At 42.5% G+C, this 24483-nt stretch overlaps 1 protein-coding gene across 7 annotated transcripts; it reads right to left on the bottom strand.

Annotated features, from left to right (window-relative positions):
* Positions 1-238: 238 nt before the first annotated feature.
* On the bottom strand, positions 239-17557 carry si:ch211-79m20.1 (LIM domain-containing protein A). 7 transcript variants are annotated; one of them, XM_027168674.2, is made up of 7 exons: positions 16984-17557; positions 8501-8594; positions 5672-5746; positions 4440-4636; positions 2930-3827; positions 2601-2724; positions 239-1693 (listed from the first exon to the last, which is right to left on the bottom strand). In XM_027168674.2, exons 1-7 carry the CDS (start codon positions 17266-17268, stop codon positions 1681-1683), a joined length of 1686 nt encoding a protein of 561 aa, XP_027024475.2. In that variant the 5' UTR covers positions 17269-17557; the 3' UTR covers positions 239-1680. The 7 variants fall into 7 exon arrangements, with proteins under 7 accessions (XP_027024475.2, XP_027024476.2, XP_047675550.1 ...); XM_027168675.2 differs by having other exon boundaries at positions 5672-5743; XM_047819594.1 differs by lacking the exon at positions 16984-17557 and adding an exon at positions 10977-11182 and having other exon boundaries at positions 8505-8594.
* Positions 17558-24483: the final 6926 nt, after the last annotated feature.

Raw genomic sequence — 24483 nt, 5'->3', positions numbered from 1 at the left:
GTGTAAATACACACACACACACACTCATAAGTCCCCACAAGGACATGAACTCAAACACAAACACAAACACTTGGAGAAGATGAAAGTTGAATGTGTTGACCCACATCCTGTTTTGGCTAATTGGTTTCCTCTTCTATAAACTTTGACTGTTTACACAGGAGTTTCTTGTGTACGCGTAACAAATATGTGGCGTAACGTAAAGCACTTCCTCAGAAAACAGATCATACAGAAGACCAAATGGGATTCTCCACATATTTATATTTATATTAAAATAGCATTATTACATTATTACAATAATTACTGTTAATAACAGATGGAAACATCTACCATTTTTATAAATAAGTTATAAAATAAAAAACAGCAGAAAAATAAAAACTAACATTTACAGTAGAGCTTTACGCATTCCTTAGCAAACAGTAGTTTTAATACACAAGTTCCTGCTAGCATCAGTAGTTTTAGCGTGACTAAGCACAGTTTCCGACAATCTTTACATCACCCCCTCAGAAGTGGATGATCGTTACATTTAATTTGGGTTTTTATTTGCTAATGAGCTCAAGCTAAAACATGCAGTATATTCCAGTTATGCTATGACTAGCAGGGTTGCTAATAGTACAGCTAAGCAAGTTTTCTTGCTTTGTTTCTTGAGAATTCCAGTGTGCGACATCTCGGTTAACAACATCCTTCACACATGTTGACATATTCAACACAAGAACACTTAACAAGCAAGCAGTATGTGATGAATGTGAGGTTGGCGTTTAGGTTTAAATTAATTTGCTTAATATTTAACACTCCCAGTAAAGTCCTTGTGTCCGTTAAGTAGCACCCAGTTATTTTGATTAGCCACAGATGTAAGATTTCATCTGCTCTGTTGCAGTCCAGCGTAAACGGGACTGCGTTTGTGTTTAGAGTTTATTGTCCACACTGGACTTCTTTTTTTTTCCCTTCTTTTCACAAAGTGATTTGAGAAACATAACAACATGAAACACCAGGACAAACACCTATTGCTCATTATTTTGCAAGTGCGGGTCATTGTCTGTATTTATCTTACAATTACATCTCACTATTTGGCAACCTGTTTTACATTGTTTTGGGTATAATCTCATTATTTGGCAGGTTGTGTCTGCACTGAATTTGATGCAGTCTCATATTTCAGCAGGCTGACTCCTCATAGGTATAGATGCAGTCTTATTTTTTGGCAGGCAGTGACTCTTTGAATTAGATGCAATCTCATTATTTGGCATAACATCCCTGCATTGATTTCCACATAGTGTCATTATTTGGCAGGTTCTGTGCTTTGTATTAGATGCAGTCTCATCATTTGGCAGGCTGACCAATCATGGTTTGAGATGCAGTTTCATCATTTGGCAGGCCGTCTGCTTTCTATTTGATGCAATCTCTTATTTGGCAAACTCACTCTGTGTTGGTTTCCATGCCGTCTCATTATGGCAGGCCATGTCAGCAGTGTCTCGGTCATGTGCAATAAAACCTTAAGGATATCCCATAGTGCCGAACACCGGCGCTTCTTTGCTGAAAGCTGGGAAATGTATTCATTCTGAGATTATATTTTGGAGATCAAAGCCGTTTCCAGTTATTGTGAGCAATATTTCCAGTGTGTCAGCGTGCTGTGTCCGGCGTCTCTCCGGGTTTCTTCTGGTCCGTGATGGCAACGTGCCGGTTCATTTAGGACATGACCCTAAAATAAGGAGGAAATTAGAATCCAGATTATACATCTAACCCAATTTTAAAAAGAAGGAAATTAAATTTCTTGCTGAACAGATAAACTAGTGAAAACATTAGGCTCCGACATTAGTATGAGTCCAGAACCAAGACCTATTCGTCTGATCTAAAACATTTAAACAAGATAATATGAACTGCACCACAAACATATTCCTGTATTCAAACCACTGTCTGTGTCCTAAATCCCCATACCAAGAATCATAAAAAAGACAAATCAGCTTGAAACTGAGAACAGGAGAAATATGAAGAAATATTAACTGTTCTGTCAAATAATCGAACAATGTTCTGAGGTAACCTAGCTAGCTAGTTCATGAGCAGCTGTTCTTCTAGTTTAGAGTTCTCTTTGCTCATGCAAGCTAATCTACAAGAACATTAATACTTGGAGAGAGATTGACATATTATTGACATTCTTTTAATCCAAACATTTTTTCCCCCCTACTGAGGTTCATTTTAAGATATTCACTGCTAACACTGTGCTAGCTAACCTGACAGGAAAAGTTCTGCTAGCTAACCTGACAGGAAATGTTCTGCTAGCTAACCATGACAGGATGTCTGAGCAAATTTTATTTCCTATTAAAAATGTTAGTAAATATCAGTTCTAATGTAAGAAACAACTGAAGATTTTTAAATAACATTTACAAATGTTTATGATCTTCTCCACTCACGAATGTACTAGCTAACATGAACTAACCTGAAAGGATTTTCATAGTCATCTTCATAAATTGACATATAATAATAAACATGGCAACATAAGCTAACGACAATATTTATTAATGCTAGATGACAGGACAGGAAGCCTGCTATCAGACCTTTTAGAGCTAGAAGTCCCTTATTTATTTCTGTAACGTTCCCTCGTTTCTTACATGATCATGGCCCTCATTGCGGACTTGCTCATTCTCCTCTTTTGCTTTCTCCTTCGTTTTCGCTGAGCGACGGCCGGAGGGGGTGTGTGAGGCACAGGAGGCATGCCGGCGGGAGCGTTTGTCACTGTGGAGTAATGAGAAATGCAGAGAAAGAGGAAATTGTGTTAAACGCTTGTGGAAAGCAATCATCTCAAAGTTCTTGACCCGTTAATAAATGTCACTATTGACGTTGGAAAACAGGACACAGATGCAATGCTAATTATAATACAATAAGGACAGGCTGTAGGAGGGTGTGTGTGTGTTTGAGACACACCCTGTATGACACACACCTGCTCTTTGTGTGGCAGCTTGTGTTGGATGCTGATGATGGTGGTGGTGATGGTGTTGGTGATGATGCTCTGTTTTTTCTTGTCCTGACTCTGGTAGCTTGTCGGTCTCCGATTGGCTTTGCTGCTGATCCTTCGCATTTGATTGGTGCAAACTGGCCGTTGGCGCTTGGCTGAACAGCTCACGTTGGCCACTAGACTGGCCAATGACCTCAACGTGGCTGAAGCTGACGACAGGGGCTTCCAGCTGGCTGCTGTGATGCATTGTGATATCCGGCTGGCTGCGGTGCTGCTCTGTTGCGTGTGATTGGCTCGGCTCATGTTGGTGTTTTGTCACTGCTTCCTGGGTGCCGTGGTGATGTCTGTGGCGTTTTGGGTGTTCTCCACTCGCCGTGGATTTAATGTTATCATCACCACTGCCAGAGCGTGTGTGGTATTCCTGAAACTTCTCTGGTGTGAGACCTTGCGTCGTGTCGCTCACCATACGTGTTGTGCCAAAGCTTGTGTGCCTCGTTGATGCGTCCTCTGAACTGGTGTGTTGGAACGGACCGAGTTGGTAGCCCTGTGTGTGTGCGAGTGTGTGTGGGGGGATGTGTACAGGCACTCTCTGTGTGTGTGACAGCGTGTATTTTGACTGCCACTGAGTCTCTTGATCCTCCAGCTGGAACCTCTGTTTGTGTTTTAGGTCGTCATGGCGATGCAGCTCTTCTTTTGATTGGCTCCTGGAGACGGGGGGTTTGGTGATGAGTCTTGGGGGAGGAGGAGGTGGGGATGTCGTGGTCCTTCTCCAAGTGGTGTGACTGACAGCATGTGATTTACAACTACAGCTGAGATGGTCCTCCACAGGTAACACGACCTTCTCGTAGACGGCCCGTCTGTCAATAAACTGGATCTTAGTCATCTGGAAGAGAAAAGGAAATAAAACTAGCATTACCATACGATCCTTGCAGACGTTAGAGTGTTGAGCTAGCTTTGCTTTTTAGCTTCTCTGCATAAAGTAGCTACCAGCTAGCTATTTAGCTCCTTATACTTAACTGCTCGGTCAACCCCTGATTAATTCCCTTAATTCAGTGAGCGATTACTTAACTAGCAGGATGTTACAACAGTTTGAACACATGATGCAATGCTAGCTTTCTTCACTTTCTTGTAAACGTCTTTGTTCCTTAAACTCCTTAAAAAATGTCACAGCAACATTGTATAAACGCTTAATGTTTACGTTACAAAGTTTAAAATTCCCAAATTTAAGAAGCTTTTGTACGTTTTTGACGTTCACTTCTAACTTCTTCACTTCTTTGGTTTCTATTAAAGGTTATTGAACACTAGTTAATTAACCATCCAGCTACCAAAACGTTGCCCTAGTGGTTGTTTATTGTCTTGATGTCGGCTACTTTACAAACATCTCCAGAGTTCAGCTGTAATACGGAGGAGGAAAAGGGTAATTGTGTCTGCTACTGTGTTACAGGATATTTGGGACAGGAAGTGGGACAGTGGTGGGCTGAGTGTGTGTGTGTACCTGTAGAAGTCGTGTCTGGGTGGTAACAGGCACACACTGCAGCATCCGTGTATTACAGCAGCCTGAGCAGCGCTGCACCTCCACACAATGAGGCCAGAGCAGGAAGTTAGCATTGCTTCGGTCCAACATGGAGCGTGTCACTTCCATCACTTCGGTTCGCACCTTACACACAGCTGGCTGAGCCATCGGCACATCACCTGATAAACAAACATACCAAAGATAATTAGACTGCAGAACATGTTGTCAGTTTAGCTTCCTTGCTAGCTTAAAATCATCAAATAAGTCCAGTAAAACATTAATATCATTATGTCCTGAGGTAAAAATTGTTCATAGACACACACCATACACACCAATCCTTGTTAAGAAGTGTTTTTTTTTTCTTTACAGCATGGAGAGAAACACAATACTGATTTTCATTCCACATTTCAGACATTTTACTCTCTTTAGCATGCTTGCTAGAGAATTGTATGTTTAAGTAAATGTGTTAAGGTACTAAACATTAACAGTAATGTTATCTTTCCTAACATAACTAGTTAGCTAGCTAACACTAGAGCAGTGTACAGTTTTGGTAGCTAACTAACTTAGCATGAAATACTAGTTATACTGTAACTGCCTAATGCTAAGCGCTACACCATGAGCAAGAAATGTCTCATTGTGACCTCATTTAACTTTAAGCTCTGTTTTTGTTGACCCGGGAACAACTGCTATGAGGAAAAATCAGGACACGGACACACACACACCCACACACTCTGTCCTGCTGTGTATTGGAGCTGGATTCCCTGTTTGTCAGTGGACTGGACTAACAGCACTACACACACAAACCATAACTTACAGCCTCAGCTCTGTCAGAATGTGTACACTCAAGAGTGTGTGTGAAGAGGACACTCAACATCGCTGTGCATGTGTGTGTTTCTGTGTGTGTGTTACGAAGGTATCCTAAGGACAAGCAGCTAGACTAGACTCTGAGACATGCAGACAGCCAACAACTAAAAGTTCTCTCTCTCTCACACACACACACACACACACACACACACACTCGCACACACTCGCACACACTCGCACACACTCGCACACACTCGCACACACTCGCACACACTCGCACACACTCGCACATACAAACAAAATGTACCTAAAAGCCCTTGTGGAGCGGAACATTCTGGAAAGAGGACAAAAGAGGGACAGAGCGATGGAGGAAGACAAAGAGAGGAAGGGAAGCTGGGAGAGGCTCTCACCGAGACTTCTGGGAAGGCGTTTGTGTGTTCCGTTTAAATGATTCTTGTCCTCTTCCTCTTCTTCTTCTTCTTCTTCTGAAAAGAAGAGAGATATTGTAAGGCTGTGTCTCAGATGTTAATATTTCATAGTTGTTGTCATTGTTATTATCAGAAAGAATTTGATCAAATAAATATTTTGTGGTTTTAACGTTCCCAAGCTGCTGATTCATGCTACAACATGTTCACACGAACAGCTCTTCCCTGATTGGTCAGGAAATGGACGGGACACATAAGGCCATAAACAGAATAGGTTTTTGTTGATATCATAATGTTTGGGATCTTCTTACTGAAGCGATTGTTGTTTAGCTCACGGATTCATTTGAGACTTTAGCAACTTTAGCAATGCTAGCTTTTTTTTTTTTTTTAAATAGCAAGCTAGCTAGCTTTGCAAACATTTCCATCTGGCAAATAATTATGAATGAATTTTCCTGGAAGCTACATTGGTAATTTCTCATTAAACAAACTTTTTGACTTTCGCTGACATTGTATTCAAATTCAAAAATAAATTTATATGAGATGCGACTGTCATTAAACGATGAGAAAATGTATCAAAGTTTCAGTTGCTAGCTGCAAACTTTAGTACAGGTGGAATAAAGAAGCTTAGGGCTATATAGCTAAGACCACAATTCTAGGAAAAATATACGTTCTTAGGATCTTTTCTATTTATTTATTGATTTATTTTATTTTTTTCCAAAGGTATTATTTTGAAGCCATTGTGACAGGGAAACACAAAAGAGTCGTGTACTTCAAAATTTCATAAAACTTGAATAAACAGTATTATAGTTCACGCTGGTGATTTTCAACAAATTCGACCCCCAGATTCTCAAATTTCAGAATTCTGGGCTTCGTTCACATTTTCACTTTGTACTTTACGTTGCACTTTATGGGTTTACGTGTTACCCGTCAGCTGTAGGTGCAAATTTTTAAAAGTAGTGATGTAATTTAGCTTGTAAGGTTGGCTTTAACCCCGCCTCCTCGGCTTGTAGTAAGACAATTAAAACTTTACAATAATAAAAATAAAATCTAGTTTTATATTTCTAGTTTAAAGTCTAAAGGACAGACCGTATAGAATGTCGATGATAATATATCAAACGTCGAAAAATCAATACGTGACGTAGCCGACATCTTTTATTTATTTATTTATTTATTTATTTATTTATTTATTTATTTATTTGGTATTAAGTATTTTCGGTATTTAGTATTAAGTATTGTGATACCGTATCGACTACAAGATTCTGCTATTCGTCTGTAAAGCTGTCAATAATCTAGCTCCCAAATATTTATCTGACTTGATTGTTTTGTACAATCCTGCAAGATCACTTAGATCCCAAAATGGTCATCTTTTGCTGGTACCACGATCCCGTCTGCAACGCAGGGGAGACCGAGCTTTCGCAGAAGTGGGCCCTAAGCTGTGGAATAGTTTGACACCACCAGTCAGAACTGCTTCTACGTTTGTGGAATTTAAATCCATGTTAAAAACACACCTCTTTTCCTGTGCTTTTAATTGTTGTTCATTTGTATGTGTTCTTTTATATTTATGTTCTTTTTTCCTTTTCTTTTATCTCTTTTATCACTTTGGCCAGCTCAGGCGGATTTTCAATGTGCTTTATAAGTAAAATTGAATTGAATTGAATTCATTTGTGTAAATTATGACACTCGTGAAACCATAGTTTGTTTGTTTTTTCAGTACTACAAACATGCCAGGAATTTATTTGTTAGGAATTTATGTAAATAAGATTTAATTCATATTGTAAAGATTTTGTGCCCTTTATAGAAAGTCATCTGGTTTAATGCTTCTAGTCCTCTGACATGAAATGTTAGCAGATTTACAAATATCATTACATTGGCATAAAACTTTAATGAAGTGTGTTTTATGGACACAAAACCTTGTCAAAATGTCCACTAGTGCTGATTACTAACGATGAAACACAGAGCTGAATTTGCCGTGGCGTTGTGTGTGTGTGTGTGTGTGTGTGTGGTTTTAATGACATTGGGTTTAATGGTGACGCCGCTAACTTTTTTTTTGTAGTCTCATTGTTTGTTGTCGCACAAAGGAAATGTTGTTTGTACAATCGCTACTCTTTATTCCCTGAGAACAGCCTGGTCTCAGGCTAGTCACCAATATGAACAAAAGTGGTAGCGCAATTGTGTAAGTGTGTGTGTGAGTGTGTGTGTGAGAGTGAGTGGCGGGCGTGGGCGCACGTGTGTGCTAGATGATCTATGTATTTGAGATCAGTCTAGACCTTGCTCTCAGTTCGAGTCAACCCCTGTGTGTGTGTGTGTTGGTGGGGATAGTGTAGGATTGCATATGTTAGGTGTCTGTGAGTTTGCTGCAATAACATGTGGCATGTGGCTCACAGCTGGATAAAGCCTGAACACACTCACTGTGTGTGTGTGTGTGTGTGTGTGTGTGTGTGTGAGCAAGCAAGCAAAAGAGAGAGAGAGACAGAGCCTCCCATGGCTTCAGCAATAATTGTACAGAAGAGAGGAGTCCGGTGTATGGTAAACAATGGCCTGTCCTTATTTGTGTGTGTGTGTGTGTGTGTGTGACTGCCTGCCTGCCTGCCTGCAGTGGTCTCAAGGTCATTGCCATTGTCCCTGTCTTCTGCTACTTACTTTTTATGCAATTTATTACACTCTCACACACACACACAGACACACACAAACACTATAGAAAGTATTTATATTTAAATGTAAAGTAATGATTTTATTCTAGTGTGTGTGTATGTGTGTGTGTGTGTGTGTGTGTGTGTGTGTGTGTGTGTGTGTGTGTGTGTGTGTCCGCTTTACCTACGGAGTGAATGTCCAGCAGCTCCTGTAGGTCCTTCATGGTTGATATGGGAGAGTTCATCACCAAATTCACCAGAGACACAGGGACAGGGTCCTAGAGAGAGAGAGAGATCAGTGAAGGTAAATGTTTCAAAGAGACATTGTACTGTATGCACACACCTGTAACACCTGCAAACCTCTATCACCTATGTGTGTGTGTGTGTGTGTGTGTTTGTGTGGTTTATAAAAGAACAGAGGATCACACTTGTGTGAATTCTGCCAAACTTAAATAGAGCACTATTTTCATGATGTGTGTGTGTGTTGCTTTTTTGGGAAGTTGCTACGGTGCTTGCTGTATTTTTGCTCTAATACAGTGAGCTCATCACATGATGATCACATTGGGTACACACACACACACACACACACACACACACACACACACACACACACACACACACACACACACAATGAAACCATCACAACTTGCCTACTATTACAATTTAAAATGAATGAGAAAAACTAACACAAAATAAATAAATAACCACCAAAAGTTCTGAAGATGTTGGAAAACATACAGCCTTGAACTAACACTGGAGACTCCTTCCATACATGTTAAATAAACAAAGAGAGCAAAACACACACACACACACACACACACACACACACACACACACAGAGTACAATCAACCAGCCTGTTTTAAGGAAGTGGACGCTAACCAGAGAAACCACACAGCCTCATACACACCCACAGAAAGATAAAAACTACGGACCTTTAAGATAATCAAACAAATCACTAAAGGTACAAACAGTCTGACAAACAAAAGGCGTGTAATTTTGGGGGATAAATAAAAGTTCCGCTTTAAACGACATTCCACAGAAACGCGAAGTGTCAAAGAAGATGCTCGATTTCGCAAGTCGTGTTTCCATGGCAACACGTCAACATACAATAACAACAGTTGCAAAGTCAAAGTCTGTGTTTGGTGCTAGTCTGAGAAAAACAGCTGGTCATAGTTTAGTGAAAAGTGTGTGTGTGTGTGTGTGTGTGTGTGTGTGTGTGTGTGTGTGTGTAATAATGTTAAACTGGTGATAGACGTTCTACTGAAAACTCTACACCTACTAACCTACACACACACACACACACACACACACACACACACACACACACACACACAATAAATCAGTGTGTCACACTTTAGTCCTGACAGTAGAAGTGAGGACCCATCAGAACAGCAGCCGTAGCGTCCAGCTGAATCTTGGGATACCGGAGCCACAGGAATGCTAATAGTCCGCTGTTGAGAAGAGGTGAGGGGAACGGGCTGTAATTAAAGACCCAAATTACTGTGTATACACACACACACGTGCGCAGCACACTGCCGAACCTTGTGGCAAAGCGCCAGAATGCTGAGTCCAGACATAAAGCAATCCTGTATGCTGATCTTGGCAGGTGGCTCAGACGTACACATATAGTCTGCATAGATTCCTCACGTCACACAAATAGGTCTGGAGATGATGGATAGGTCGACGAAAGCGGAGAGCGATGAAAGAAGGGCTGAGAATCGGATAAAATCTGTACTCGGAGCACAGCAACAGTTATTCGAGTACGGATAGAATATATTGTATATAACAGCGTTACTGTTCGCCGCCTCTGTTATGATGTCAGATTCTCCATTCTGATTGGTCAGGAGGTGTTGATCTATTTTTTTTTGTTCCCATAACAGACAAGAGCACAAGAGTCGTTCACACACTCATTCTAGTGTATTATTGTCTCGCATACAGGACACGCTGCAGGACACGTGGTAAAGATTTATGCCCTCGTTGACATGATAGAGGGGCACGGTGGCTTAGTGGTTAGCACGTTTACTTACACCTCCAGGGTTGGGGGTTCGATTCCCGCCTCTGCCTTGTGTGTGTGGAGTTTGCATGTTCTCCCCGTGCCTCGGGGGTTTCCTCCGGGTACTCCAGTTTCCTCCCCCGGTCCAAAGACATGCATGGTAGGTTGATTGGCATCTCTGGAAAATTGTCCGTAGTGAATGAGTGTGTGTGAGTGAATGAGTGTGTGTGCCCTGCGATGGGTTGGCACTCCGTCCAGGGTGTATCCTGCCTCGATGCCCGATGACGCCTGAGGTAGGCACAGGCTCCACGTGACCCGAGTTAGTTCGGATAAGCAGTAGAAAATGAATGAATGAATGACACGATGAAGTTTTCTGTACAGAGATGTTTTGTATTTATGGAAGGAGCCTCCAGTGACAGTGCAGGAAGTCGTGGCCTAATGGCCTAAGGTTGTGGGTTCGAGCCTCGGGCCGGCCACGACTGAGGTGCCCTTGAGAAAGTCACCGAACCCCCCCAACTGCTCCACGGGCGCCGCAGCTTAAATGGCTGCCCACTGCTCTGGGTGTGTGTTCACGGTGTGTGTGTGTGTGTGTGTGTGTGTGTTCCCTGCTGTGTGTGTGTGCACTTTGGATGGGTTAAATGCAGAGAACGAATTCTGAGTACTTACTTACTTCACTTTCAGCAAGCGAATGCCTGCGACACGTTTCCGAGAAAAAAAAACGAATCCAAAACCTGTTATGTGACGCCGCTACCATCCGCATGCCTCAGATCCCACAGATGAGCCGTTTGTCGTTTATATAACACGGAGCGCAAACTTCTGCTACAAATGTTGAGCTTTACCAGGAATCCAGTGACCCCCCGATGACCTTTTAGGCTTTTTAATCTGACGGTAGAGAAAAAAAAGCCGTAGCTGTTTTATAGCTTCTGCGGGTGATGTAATGATAAACACTGAGCGGTGGGATTAAAGCAAACAGTGAATGATGGATTTACTTCTGAGCCGTATGTGTGTGTGTGTGTGTGTGTGTGCGTACACCGGTCATAAAAACACCACATCTGTTCTATACAATAATACAACACTGACCCTATAATCACTACATAGCACATAATTTTGCAGGAAGCAGAGCACTGAGCATTTAGAGCGCGTCCGAAATCCCAGAACACACCACAATACGTCCAGGTGACCCGCCACGCCCAGATTACCCATAAATCCCTGGGATTTTACAGCTCACAGCTAGGATAGTGTTTATGTTGTATATGTAAGAAACAATATGTGTGGTTTGGGACTTGCCCCAAAATGACACTTCTACCTGTTCAAACCCCATCCACTCTCACAGTCAAACCCCATCCACTCTCACACTCAAACCCCATCCACTCTCACAGTCAAACCCCATCCACTCTCACACTCAAACCCCATCCACTCTCACACTCAAACCCCATCCACTCTCACAGTCAAACCCCATCCACTCTCACACTCAAACCCCATCCACTCTCACACTCAAACCCCATCCACTCTCACACTCAAACCCCATCCACTCTCACAGTCAAACCCCATCCACTCTCACAGTCAAACCCCATCCACTCTCACAGTCAAACCCCATCCACTCTCACAGTCAAACCCCATCCACTCTCACATTCAACCCTCATCCACTCTCACACTCAAACCTCATACACTCTCACACTCAAACCCCATACACTCTCACACTCAAACCCCATACACTCTCACACTCAAACCCCATACACTCTCACACTCTCACCTCATCCACTCTCACCTCATCCACTCTCACACTAAAACCCCATACACTCTCACACTCAAACCTCATCCACTCTCACACTCAAACCCCATACACTCTCACACTCAAACCCCATACACTCTCACACTCAAACCCCATACACTCTCACACTCAAACCCCATACACTCTCACACTCTCACCTCATCCACTCTCACCTCATCCACTCTCACACTAAAACCCCATACACTCTCACACTAAAACCTCATCCACTCTCACACTAAAACCCCATACACTCTCACACTAAAACCCCATACACTCTCACGATCAAACCTCATCCACTCTCACAAACAAACCCCATACACTCTCACACTCAAACCTCATCCACTCTCACAAGCAAACCTCATACACTCTCACACTCAAACCCCATCCACTCTCACACTCTCACCTCATACACTCTCACACTCAAACCCCATACACTCTCACACTCAAACCTCATACACTCTCACACTCAAACCTCATACACTCTCACACTCACCTCATCCACTCTCACACTCTCACCTCATACACTCTCACATTCAAACCTCATACACTCTCACACTCAAACCCCATACACTCTCATATGGGGTCAGAATTGTTTCGTTATTCTGAATAAATACACTATGATCCACAAATAAATATAAAGAGTTTCACAAATATTTTTACAAATTTCACAAAAAGAAATGAAATTCAAAAATAAATAAAATGGGATTTGCAAATAAAAAAAATATTTATAAATTGTATTTATTTGCGAATTGCTTCCTGCTCATTTGTGAATCACGTTCTGTGCATTTGTGAATCACTGCATGCATTTGTGGATTGCGTTCTGTGCATTTGAAACATTTCTAACGTCAAGACGTGCACAAGAATCCACAAATAGGTGGACTCCGCCCACCGTCTACTCCAGCCAATCACGTTCTGATTTACTCGCTCTTCACACTACCCCTGGACCCATTGATGATGCTGAAATCGTTTCCAAAGAAAGCAGAATTGAACTAACCCTTAGTGCTGGCTACAATCCATACAGGGTTACCAGATTGGGCTCGAATCTGCGACAAATGTTTTTTATTTGTTTTTTTTTTATCGTATTTTGAAGTACATATTACACTGTGATAGTGCGAGTAAATCAGAACGTGGTTGGTTTGAGGTAGACCGTGCCACGATTGGTCAGCGCCACGAGACCGTTGTCCGATTGGCTGGAGTAGACGGTGGGCGGAGTCCACCTATTTGTGCATTCTTGTGCACGTCTTGACGTTAGAAATGTTTCAAATCCACAAATGCACAGAACGCGTTTCACAAATGCGTGCCGTGATTCACAAATGCACAGAACGCGATTCACAAATGAGCAGGAAGCAATTCGCAAATAAATACAATTTATAAATATTTTTTTTATTTGCAAATCCCATTTTATTAATTTGTGAATTTCATTTCTTTTTGTGAAATTCTTTATATTTATTTGTGGATCATAGTGTATTTATTCAGAATAACGAAACAATTCTGACCCCATACTCTCACCTCATCCACTCTCACACTCAAACCCCATCCACTCTCACACTCAAACCCCATCCACTCTCACACTCAAACCCCATACACTCTCACACTCAAACCCCATCCACTCTCACACTCAAACCCCATCCACTCTCACACTCAAACCCCATCCACTCTCACACTCAAACCCCATACACTCTCACACTCAAACCCCATACACTCTCACACTCAAACCCCATACACTCTCACACTCAAACCTCATCCACTCTCACCTCATACACTCTCACACTCAAACCCCATACACTCTCACACTCAAACCTCATACACTCTCACCTCATACACTCTCACACTCAAACCTCATACACTCTCACACTCAAACCTCATACACTCTCACAATCAAACCCCAGACACTCAGAAGTCACTCCAATTACACACACTCAGAGTCTGCTTTGATTTAAGACTCTGACATTGATTTAAGAATCTCACACACACTCTGCTCCTGTTCCAATCTCACTCTCTCTCTCACACACACACACACACACACACACACACTCTGCTCCTGTTCTAATCTCACACACACACTGCTCCTGTCAAATCTCACACACACACACACACTGCTCCTCTTCTAATCCCACACACATTCTGCACCTGTTCTAATCTCTCACACACACTGCTCCTGTTCTAATCTCACACACACTGCTCCTGTTCTAATCACACACTGCTTCTGTTCTAATCTCACACACACACACACTGCTCCTGTTCCAATCTCACACATACACACTGCTCTTGTTCCAATCTCACACACATTATGCCCTTGTTCTAATCTCACACACACACACACTGCTCCTGTTCCAATCTCACACACATTCTGCTCCTGTTCCAATCTCACACACACACACACTGCTCCTCTTGTAATCCCACACACACTCTGCACCTGTTCTAATCTCACATACACACTGTTCATGTTCTAATCTCACACACATACTGTTCATGTTCTAATCTCACACACACACTGCTCCTGTTCCAATCTCACACACACACTGCTCCTCTTGTAATCCCACACACACTCTGCACCTGTTCTAATCTCACACACATACTGTTCATGTTCTAATCTCACACACACACTGCTCCTGTTCCAATCTCTCACACACACACACTGCTCCTGTTCCAATCTCTCTCACACACACACTGCTCCTCTTCTAATCCAACACACATTCTGCACCTGTTCTAATCTCACACATACTGCTCCTGTTCCAATCTCTCTCACACACACAGTGTTCCTGTTCTAATCTCACACACTGCTCCTGTTCTAATCTCACACACACACTGCACCTGTTCTAATCTCACACATACTGCTCCTGTTCCAATCTCTCTCACACACACAGTGTTCCTGTTCTAATCTCACACACTGCTCCTGTTCTAATCTCACACACACACTGCTCCTGTTCTAATCTCACACACACACTGCTCCTGTTCTAATCTCACACACACACTGCTCCTGTTCTAATCTCACACACACACTGCTCCTGTTCTAATCTCACACACACACACTGCTCCTGTTCTAATCTCACACACACACTGCTCCTGTTCTAATCTCACACACATACTGCTCCTGTTCTAATCTCACACACACACTGCTCCTGTTCCAATCTCACACACATTATGCCCTTGTTCCAATATCTCACACACACACTGCTCATGTTCTAATCTCACACACACTCTGCTCCTGTTCCAATCTCACACACACACTGCTCCTCTTCTAATCCCACACACACTCTGCACCTGTTCTAATCTCACACGCATACTGTTCATGTTCTAATCTCACACACATACTGTTCATGTTCTAATCTCACACACATACTGTTCATGTTCTAATCTCACACAAATACTGTTCATGTTCTAATCTCACACACATACTGTTCATGTTCTAATCTCACACACACACTGCTCCTGTTCCAATCTCTCACACACACACACTGCTCCTCTTCTAATCCAACACACATACTGCACCTGTTCTAATCTCACACACACACTGTTCCTGTTCTAATCACACACACTGCTCCTGTTCTAATCTCACACACACACACTGCTCCTGTTCTAATCTCACACACACACACTGCTCCTGTTCTAATCTCACACACACACACTGCTCCTGTTCTAATCTCACACACACACTGCTCCTGTTCTAATCTCACACACACAATGCTCCTGTTCTAATCTCACACACACAATGCTCCTGTTCTAATCTCACACACATACTGCTCCTGTTCTAATCTCACACACATACTGCTCCTGTTCTAATCTCACACACACACACTGCTCCTGTTCCAATCTCACACACACACTGCTCCTCTTCTAATCCCACACACACAATGCTCCTGTTCTAATCTCACACACACAATGCTCCTGTTCTAATCTCACACACACACACACTGCTCCTGTTCTAATCTCACACACACACACACTGCTCCTGTTCTAATCTCACACACACACTGCTCCTGTTCTAATCTCACACACACACTGCTCCTGTTCTAATCTCACACACATACTGCTCCTGTTCTAATCTCACACACATACTGCTCCTGTTCTAATCTCACACACATACTGCTCCTGTTCTAATCTCACACACATACTGCTCCTGTTCTAATCTCACACACACACACTGCTCCTGTTCCAATCTCACACACACACTGCTCCTCTTCTAATCCCACACACACACTGTTCATGTTCTAATCACACACACACTGCTCCTGTTCCAATCTCACACACACACACAGCTCCTGTTCCAATCTCACACACACACACTGCTCCTGTTCCAATCTCACACACACACACTGCTCCTGTTCCAATCTCACACACACACACAGCTCCTGTTCCAATCTCACAAACACACACAGCTCCTGTTCCAATCTCACTCACACACACACACACACTGCTCCTCTTCTAATCCCACACACATTCTGCACCTGTTCTAATCTCACACACAAACACTGCTCCTGTTCCAATCTCACACACAAACACTGCTCCTGTTCCAATCTCACACACAAACACTGCTCCTGTTCCAATCTCACACACACACTGCTCCTGTTCCAATCTCACACACACACTGTTCATGTTCTAATCACACACACATACTGTTCATGTTCTAATCACACACACACTGTATCTGTTCTAATCTCAGCTCTGGTCCTCTTTAAATCTCATACACTACGGTTCTGTTTGAACTTCACAAAGCCTTAAACACATTGGTCCTGTCTAAGCCCCCCCCCCCTCTCTCTCACACACACACACACACACACACACACACACACACACACACACACACTAAGAGCTTTACATATTGGAAAGGTACACTTCAGGTTCATCCCAGAGATAAACACAAGAGTCCTTGAGAAGTGGTGTGACGTCACGTCGTCTTACCTGCGCGCCACCGATCCGCAGACACGCCACGAGCGCGACGAGCAGTACGAGCCACGAGCTCATCTCTCTGTCCAGCCTCGCGAGCCCTGCGAGCGCTCGGGCATTTAGGTTAGAGCGCGCGCGCGCGCGCTGCAGGCACGAACCGGCTGCCACCCGCGCCCCGAGAGACACGCTCGTTCGCCGATGCGTAAAGAAATATAACCGTTTGTTTGTTTGTTTGTTTGTTTGTTTGTAGCCCTGTTTAATTCCAAAAGAGCGTCTGATCTTGAGCGCTTGGCATTGCATGCAAAGTGAAAGCAGAGCTCCTTAAATGTCTCGCGCGTTATCCGAGAAATGTCAACCGCAACCTGACTAGAGTTCCGTTAATAACGACATCACAACTGTCCCAAGTGCTCAAACCCGTGCAGTGGGAAGAAAAACTATCCAAGTCACAGCCAGTTCATGGAAGATAAATCTTACAAATGTTCCTTTCTCGTGCAGCCCGTTATGATGCCGCAACGTGCGCCCGTGCGGTAACGGGAGCTCAGGTGTGCGTGTAGCCTGTGATCCGCACTGCTCTGCTCGCACCGGGACACCGAGCCGTATGCAAAAGAGAAGGGACCTCCCTCCCTTATCACCGATTGGCTGAACGAGAAGAAAAGGGGCGGGGCTTTACGTTCCATATAAGGTCGACTGTTCTTAAGAAGTGGGCGGTTCCTTCTGTTGATTGAAGTTTAGCACATTTTAACAATGAGATAATGTCTCCTTTTTGGACACATTTAAAGCAACCATTCCATTGCCTCTAATTCTAAGAAATAAAGTTTTCATTTTTTTATTATATATTTATTATCTTTATTTATACTTTAAGTTAAAGGTGGAGTCAGAATTGTGGAACGTTTGTTCTGAAGAGAACCTCTGGTCCTGGAACCACACCACTGTGATGTACATATACTCACCTGTGTCTGAAGACCTTTCTACAAAGTTCATGCGTTCTTGTGGAAATTGCTTCATCCTGAGGCTTGCGGAGATGCGGTAGCCATGAGGTAACCATGAGGTCTGTGTTCTTGAGTGATGAAACAAATCAGTATCACTTCTCAATTTCCCCAAACCTCAATTTCCCTGGAGTTTCTGCTAAATTTCCCTGTAAGCAACACTGTATGACCTAGATGGTGTAAAAACAGCACCGACGCTTTCTGATTGGATGCTTCAGACTGAGATGACTTCAGCTCAAAATGTGCAGTGTGATCGTGTGATGTTGGGCCTTGGAGTCATGTGTTATGTAAAGAATACAACATTTTGGGGTGTGCTGTAATAGAAAATGCATCTACCTCAAAGTTATGGAGCTCTGCTCCCGTCCTGATATGAAGGGTGCTTTCATCAGCATGTCCTTATCCATCCTGCTCCATCCTGGAGAAGAAAATAATCAGGTTCCTAGAGCTACGTCCCAGGAACTGTTTTTTTTCTGGAGTCTGAATTTCCTGAATTCCTGAAGAGGTTCATCTGTTTAAGTTAACACTACCTACAATGTCCACCACGCTAACTGTCGATAAGCAAACTAGCTTAGACCGGCTTAGTTAGCTATGTCTGTGAACTTCAGCTATCTAACATTACTAGAAACAAGTCACTATTGCTACCTTGAACATGGAATCATTCTACCTGAAGTACCTGGTTTGGACTGTGACCAAGTTCATCATCATTCGTGCCACTGGAGGTCAGAGGTCCTTAGACACACCAGTACCTACACTGATGCACCTTATGCACCAGCCCCCTCCCTGCTCCTAGCGTGCATGTTGGCAGGATTTAACAGTGGTGGTTAGCATGTGTTGAGGGGGCTATTTATAAACCCATTGACCTTTCATATCCGCGTGTGATGAATGATTGACATGACAGACCATGTTGTGAGAGATGGGAATGAATAGCCAAGCTCACCTGCAGCTGCACTGCTTTGACACTGTGTTACGGTAACACTGCGAATCATTATGTAGCCATATATGACTGTAGCGTGTTTACTGTACCTTACGTTTAGATTGCGGTTTCATATCATTTTGCAGCTGTAATACGCATTTATTCTAGACTGTTGGCGTTTTTTGTGGCATAGCATCCTCCTAATTCTGATCACCACCCTCCTCTAATGTCATTCGGATACACGAGTGAACCACCTGTCCTCCTTGTCCTACATGTTGGTTGGCTAACGGTCACTTATACAGATATCTAAACTGCCATTAACATTTCAAATGTGTCTGCAAGTACACGCTATGTTAGTGTAAACAATCCCATCATTCTGTCCAGCCTAAGTTTAATATGAACTCTAGTTATAGTAATGTAACTAACTGGTTAACATGAAATTCAGTCTAACTAACCACTCACTCTCACTCACTCATTTTCTACCGCTTATCCGAACATCTCAGGCGTCATCGGGCATCAAGGCAGGATACACCCTGGACGGAGTGACAACCCATCGCAGGGCACACACACACTCTCATTCACTCACACAATCACACACTACGGACTATTTTCCAGAGGCAAACGTGCGAAACCCCCGAGGCACGGGGAGAACATGCAAACTCCACACACACAAGGCGAATCGAACCCCCAACCCTGGAGGTGTGAGGCAAACGTGCTAACCGCTAACCACTAAGCCACCGTGCCCCCCTCTAACTAACCAATGTAATGTAATGCAATTATGAAACTGCTGTAATGTATCTAACCATCTAATCTAATTATCTAACCGAAGAACGAAGTAGCTAATGTCTTACTAGCTAAAGTATTGTAATGTAACTAGCTAAAGCTACATAACTAAATACTTTATTTACCTATTTAACAATGTAACTAACTAATGTAATGTTATTAGCATATTTGTAGCCTAATTATAATGAATTGTAATGCAACTAACTAGCTAAAGGAACGTAAAGCTAATTATAATTATTATGCAACATTATAATGCAACAATGATATGTTATGAACTAGTTTATATAATGTTAACATATTAACCAAAGAAATGTATTAATATAAATGGAACTGTCTAAATATAAATGAAATGTAACTAACTAGCTAATGTAATGTAACGTGAGTATAAATTACCAGCTAATGGCATTAAGTTTCATTTACCGAATGTACGATGACCACAAAGTTTATGTAGGCTAGTTAAGTGACATGCCAGTCATTCTTTTTGAAAAACTCATCTAAGCAAATCAAACAAATCCCCAGGCAAGTTTTTGTGACACATTTGTCTGTCAACATTACATGTCATTTGGCATAAACACACTTTTTCTGAAGAAAGTGATTTATGTACTGTACTGTATGATTCATGCCAGTTTCACTTTTTGAATTATAAGATTCAAGTGAGACGTGAATCACGAACCGGTACAGAAAACGTTCGTATAATTGAAAACTATTTATATTTATACAGTATTACACGACACTAATTTATTTACAGATACTCATAAAGCGCATGTTTAACTACAGGTACAGTATATCTAATGTTTTTTCTACAACTTCACATTTACACTATACTTAAACTACATTTACATTACAGTACATAACTGCTGTATGAACATCTATACTCTCATTGACGTGCTAGCGAAGTCCGTGATACACTTGCCATATATTTACAGCAAGGTTTACGCTGTAAGTACACTGAATCTATAGTTCAAGTCAGGACAGTGCATAGCTGTTTTATGGCCATGTGTGAGTGTGTGTCGTGCTGCTACATGTAAGTATGACCTCGATTAATTACACAGTGATTCAGTTACACAATAAACAAACCAGTTAAATTTAGTATGATTATATTCATCATACTTCTGTAATAAGTGAAGACTTTAAATGTAATACAGAAGTAAGTGTGTGTGTGTGTGTGTGTGTGTGTGTGTGTGTGTGTGTGTGTGTGTGTGTGTGTGTGTGTGTGTGTAATGCATGATCCATCGGACCTGTAACTGGCTCTGACGTGTGTGTCTGATGATGTGGTTAATTGTGTGTGTAATTGTGGTGGCGTTCACTGTGTGTGATCTCTCAATACTTTTTTGTTCTGTGTGTGTGTGTGTGTGTGTGTGTGTGTGTGTGTGTGTGTGTGTGTGTGTGTGTGTGTGTGTGTGTGTGTGTGTGTGTTTGCATGTGCGTGCATGTGTGTGTGCACAGGATGAACAACCAGGGCCAAGCCTTTTGTTCCAAAGTTTGTAGATCATTCAGTCTCATTCAGAGTCTTTCACAGTGAAGTAGATGAAAGGAGAAGGACAGACAGGCAGTGAGAGGAAGATCAGAGAGACAGGTAGAGTGTGGAATGACAGAGAGACGGGTAGAGATTGTAATTAAAAAGAGACAGGTAGAGTGAGGAAGTACAGAGAGACGGGTAGAGTGAAGAAGGAGAGAGACGGTTTGAGTTTGTAATGAAGGAGAGACAGGTAGAGCGTGGTATTACAGAGAGACAGGTTGAGTTTGTAATGAAGGAGAGACAGGTAGAGCGTGGTATTACAGAGAGACAGGTTGAGTTTGTAATGAAGGAGAGACAGGTAGAGTGTGGAAGTACAGAGAGACGGCAGAGTGAAGAAGGAGAGAGACGGTTTGAGTCTGTAATGAAAGAGAGACAGGTAGAGTGAAGAAGGAGAGAGACAGTTTGAGTTTGTAATGAAAGAGAGACAGGTAGAGTGAAGAAGGAGAGAGACGGTTTGAGTTTGTAATGAAAGAGAGACAGGTAGAGATTGTAATGAAGGAGAGACAGGTAGAGTGTGGTATTACAGAGAGACAGGTTGAGTTTGTAATGAAGGAGAGACAGGTAGAGCGTGGTATTACAGAGAGACAGGTTGAGTTTGTAATGAAGGAGAGACAGGTAGAGCGTGGTATTACAGAGAGACAGGTTGAGTTTGTAATGAAGGAGAGACAGGTAGAGCGTGGTATTACAGAGAGACAGGTTGAGTTTGTAATGAAGGAGAGACAGGTAGAGTGTGGAAGTACAGAGAGACGGCAGAGTGAAGAAGGAGAGAGACGGTTTGAGTCTGTAATGAAAGAGAGACAGGTAGAGTGAAGAAGGAGAGAGACAGTTTGAGTTTGTAATGAAAGAGAGACAGGTAGAGTGAAGAAGGAGAGAGACGGTTTGAGTTTGTAATGAAAGAGAGACAGGTAGAGATTGTAATGAAGGAGAGACAGGTAGAGTGTGAAAGTACAGAGAGACAGGTTGAGTTTGTAATGAAAGAGAGACAGGTAGAGATTGTAATGAAGGAGAGACGGGTAGAATTCGTAATGAAAGCGAGACAGGTGAGTGCAGAAGGACAGAAATACAGGATGCATGAGGACAAATGTTACTCAGAGCATAAAGAAAGATGAACAGACAGACAGACAACATGAGACATAAGGTATGTATGTGTGTGTGTGTGTGTGTGTGTGTGTGTGTGTGTGTGTGTGTGTGTGTGTGTGTGAGAGAGAGAGAGAGAGAGAGAGAGAGAGAGATCTGTTTCTTCACTTCACTACAGTGTCAAACATCATAATCCTCACAATCTCACGATCGCAAACTTGTTAGAATTTGCTTGACTCTTCAGTTAGAAGGACATTAGCAGGAAGTTAGCAGGACATTAGCAGGAAGTTGGCATTTACTGATTTTTTTTTTGTCTTATGAATTCACATGTGCATAATTCTGACCAAATTGAAATAAACGAAAGCAAAAGGTTTCTGTGTCTGGGGCATTTGTTTTTATTATCAGCAAAAGTGACATTCGGTGTAAAGGCAGAGATCACGTGTGTGAAGCTCCTGAGGCTTCATGTGGAACAGGTGACTGTATCAGTGTGAAAACATCCCCTCATAATTTTTGGGGGTTTTCAGTGCGATGTTTCTGCAGCGGCTAACTGCAAATAAAAAAAAATAAAAAAAAACAATGGCGGAGCCGCTGGCTCTGTGAATCGGCCTTGGCTTTCTTTCTCAATCGTTCCACGGACGAGGGGAGAGAGGGAGGGTACCGGCTCGCATTGTTTGTATTTTCCCGAGTCAACATGAGAGGAAATGAACACAGCGGCTAAATATACAAACGGCGCATTGTGCTAGCAGAGAGCAGCTGCTCGCAGGAACGGCGGGCGGATATGAGGCCTTGCTAACGTACGGACGAGGGAGGGATGGATGGATGGATGGACGGTGCGATGAACCGTTGGTGAGGGAGATGTAGAGCGAGAGGTGATGGGCACTTCAGAAGTGTGACGTGCATGTACTGTAGTTTCTTTTGACCATGAATGGATGTCCAGTCTTCTGCTATTTGGGAATCACTCAAGTGTTTGTGTGTGTGTGTGTGTGTGTGTGTGTGTGTGTGTGTGTGTGTGTGTGTGTGTGTGTGTGTGAGTCACCAGTTCAGATTTGGGAAGAAAACAGGAAGTGATGATTATTTTCCTGCCATACGGTGACCAGGAGTTGAAAAGGAACTCGTTTCAGTAATGAGGCTTCTTATAAGAACAAGCAAGATCAGCTCGGACTAAGTCACGCATCGTGTCAGGAATCCAAGGCTACGTAGAGTTAGCTAGCTTACTCGCGAGTTTAGCTCATGGCAGTTTAGCCTGAAACTATTTTAACATTCAAGCAACTCAACAATAAATGCGTTCCATTCGTTTTTTCCTCTCTACTGTATGTGTCATCCGTATACCGGCATCGTATGTAAAATTAACCCTGATTTCCCAGAACATTTGATTTCCATTTATGCTCCAACACTACCACGCTAATTTCCACTCAGCAGTATTTAGCGTGCTCCTATAAATACAGACGAGGCGAGGTTCGGATATCGGAATAGTACAGTGTTTCTGGTGTGACACAGTGATACCATGATATACTATAGTGTGATACTTTAGCCTACAGTGGGTATAAAAAGTCTACACACCCCTGGTTCACTTCACCTATTCCAGTTAATGTTGGAACTATGGACAATTTGGACCCAGCGCTTTCTAGAAAACGTTTTCTCAGGAATTCCGCATGTATCACATGACCTAGCGAACGAGTGTAGGTCTGTAATTTGTCACTTATTATTAGCAGACGTTCACACGAGCTTCATCAGTTTCTTGGAAGCCTTCAATTCCAAGGTGTGAAAATTAATTGGAATTCCTTGTTAACTTCCTTTCCTTTTCAAGTTTTGCATATTTTTCACAACAGAGCACTAATGAATCATCACCATTGTCAGTCTCACAGCTGACGAATTTCGTACATGTGATGGCAAATCCCGCAGGTACCACAGCCAACTTAAAGAAAAGCTCTTTCACGCTTTGATCCAAAGCCCCAGGAGTTTTTGAAGAGCTTCGGGGCTTATGGACGAAACCCCTGCACCTTTTTATCTATCTTTTCATTGCATCTTGGCAGCTGTTTCGAATGCAAAGGTTTGATTTAAAGAATAATAAAACTTTTCCAAATCTGCCTGTTCTAACCTGGGATCAGCACAGAGCCAGACTAATTCTGTCTTTCTGATGCTCAAATTCTGGCACTAGTTCATGTCTTGTATATATTTTATCTGGAATGACATACCTTCATGACGGCTGCCGAGAAACTAAACATTTGGGCCAACTT

This window comes from Tachysurus fulvidraco, chromosome 1 (assembly GCF_022655615.1).
Source record: "Tachysurus fulvidraco isolate hzauxx_2018 chromosome 1, HZAU_PFXX_2.0, whole genome shotgun sequence".
Classification (NCBI taxonomy): domain Eukaryota; kingdom Metazoa; phylum Chordata; class Actinopteri; order Siluriformes; family Bagridae; genus Tachysurus; species Tachysurus fulvidraco.
This window is presented reverse-complemented; position numbering and strand designations above follow the sequence as displayed.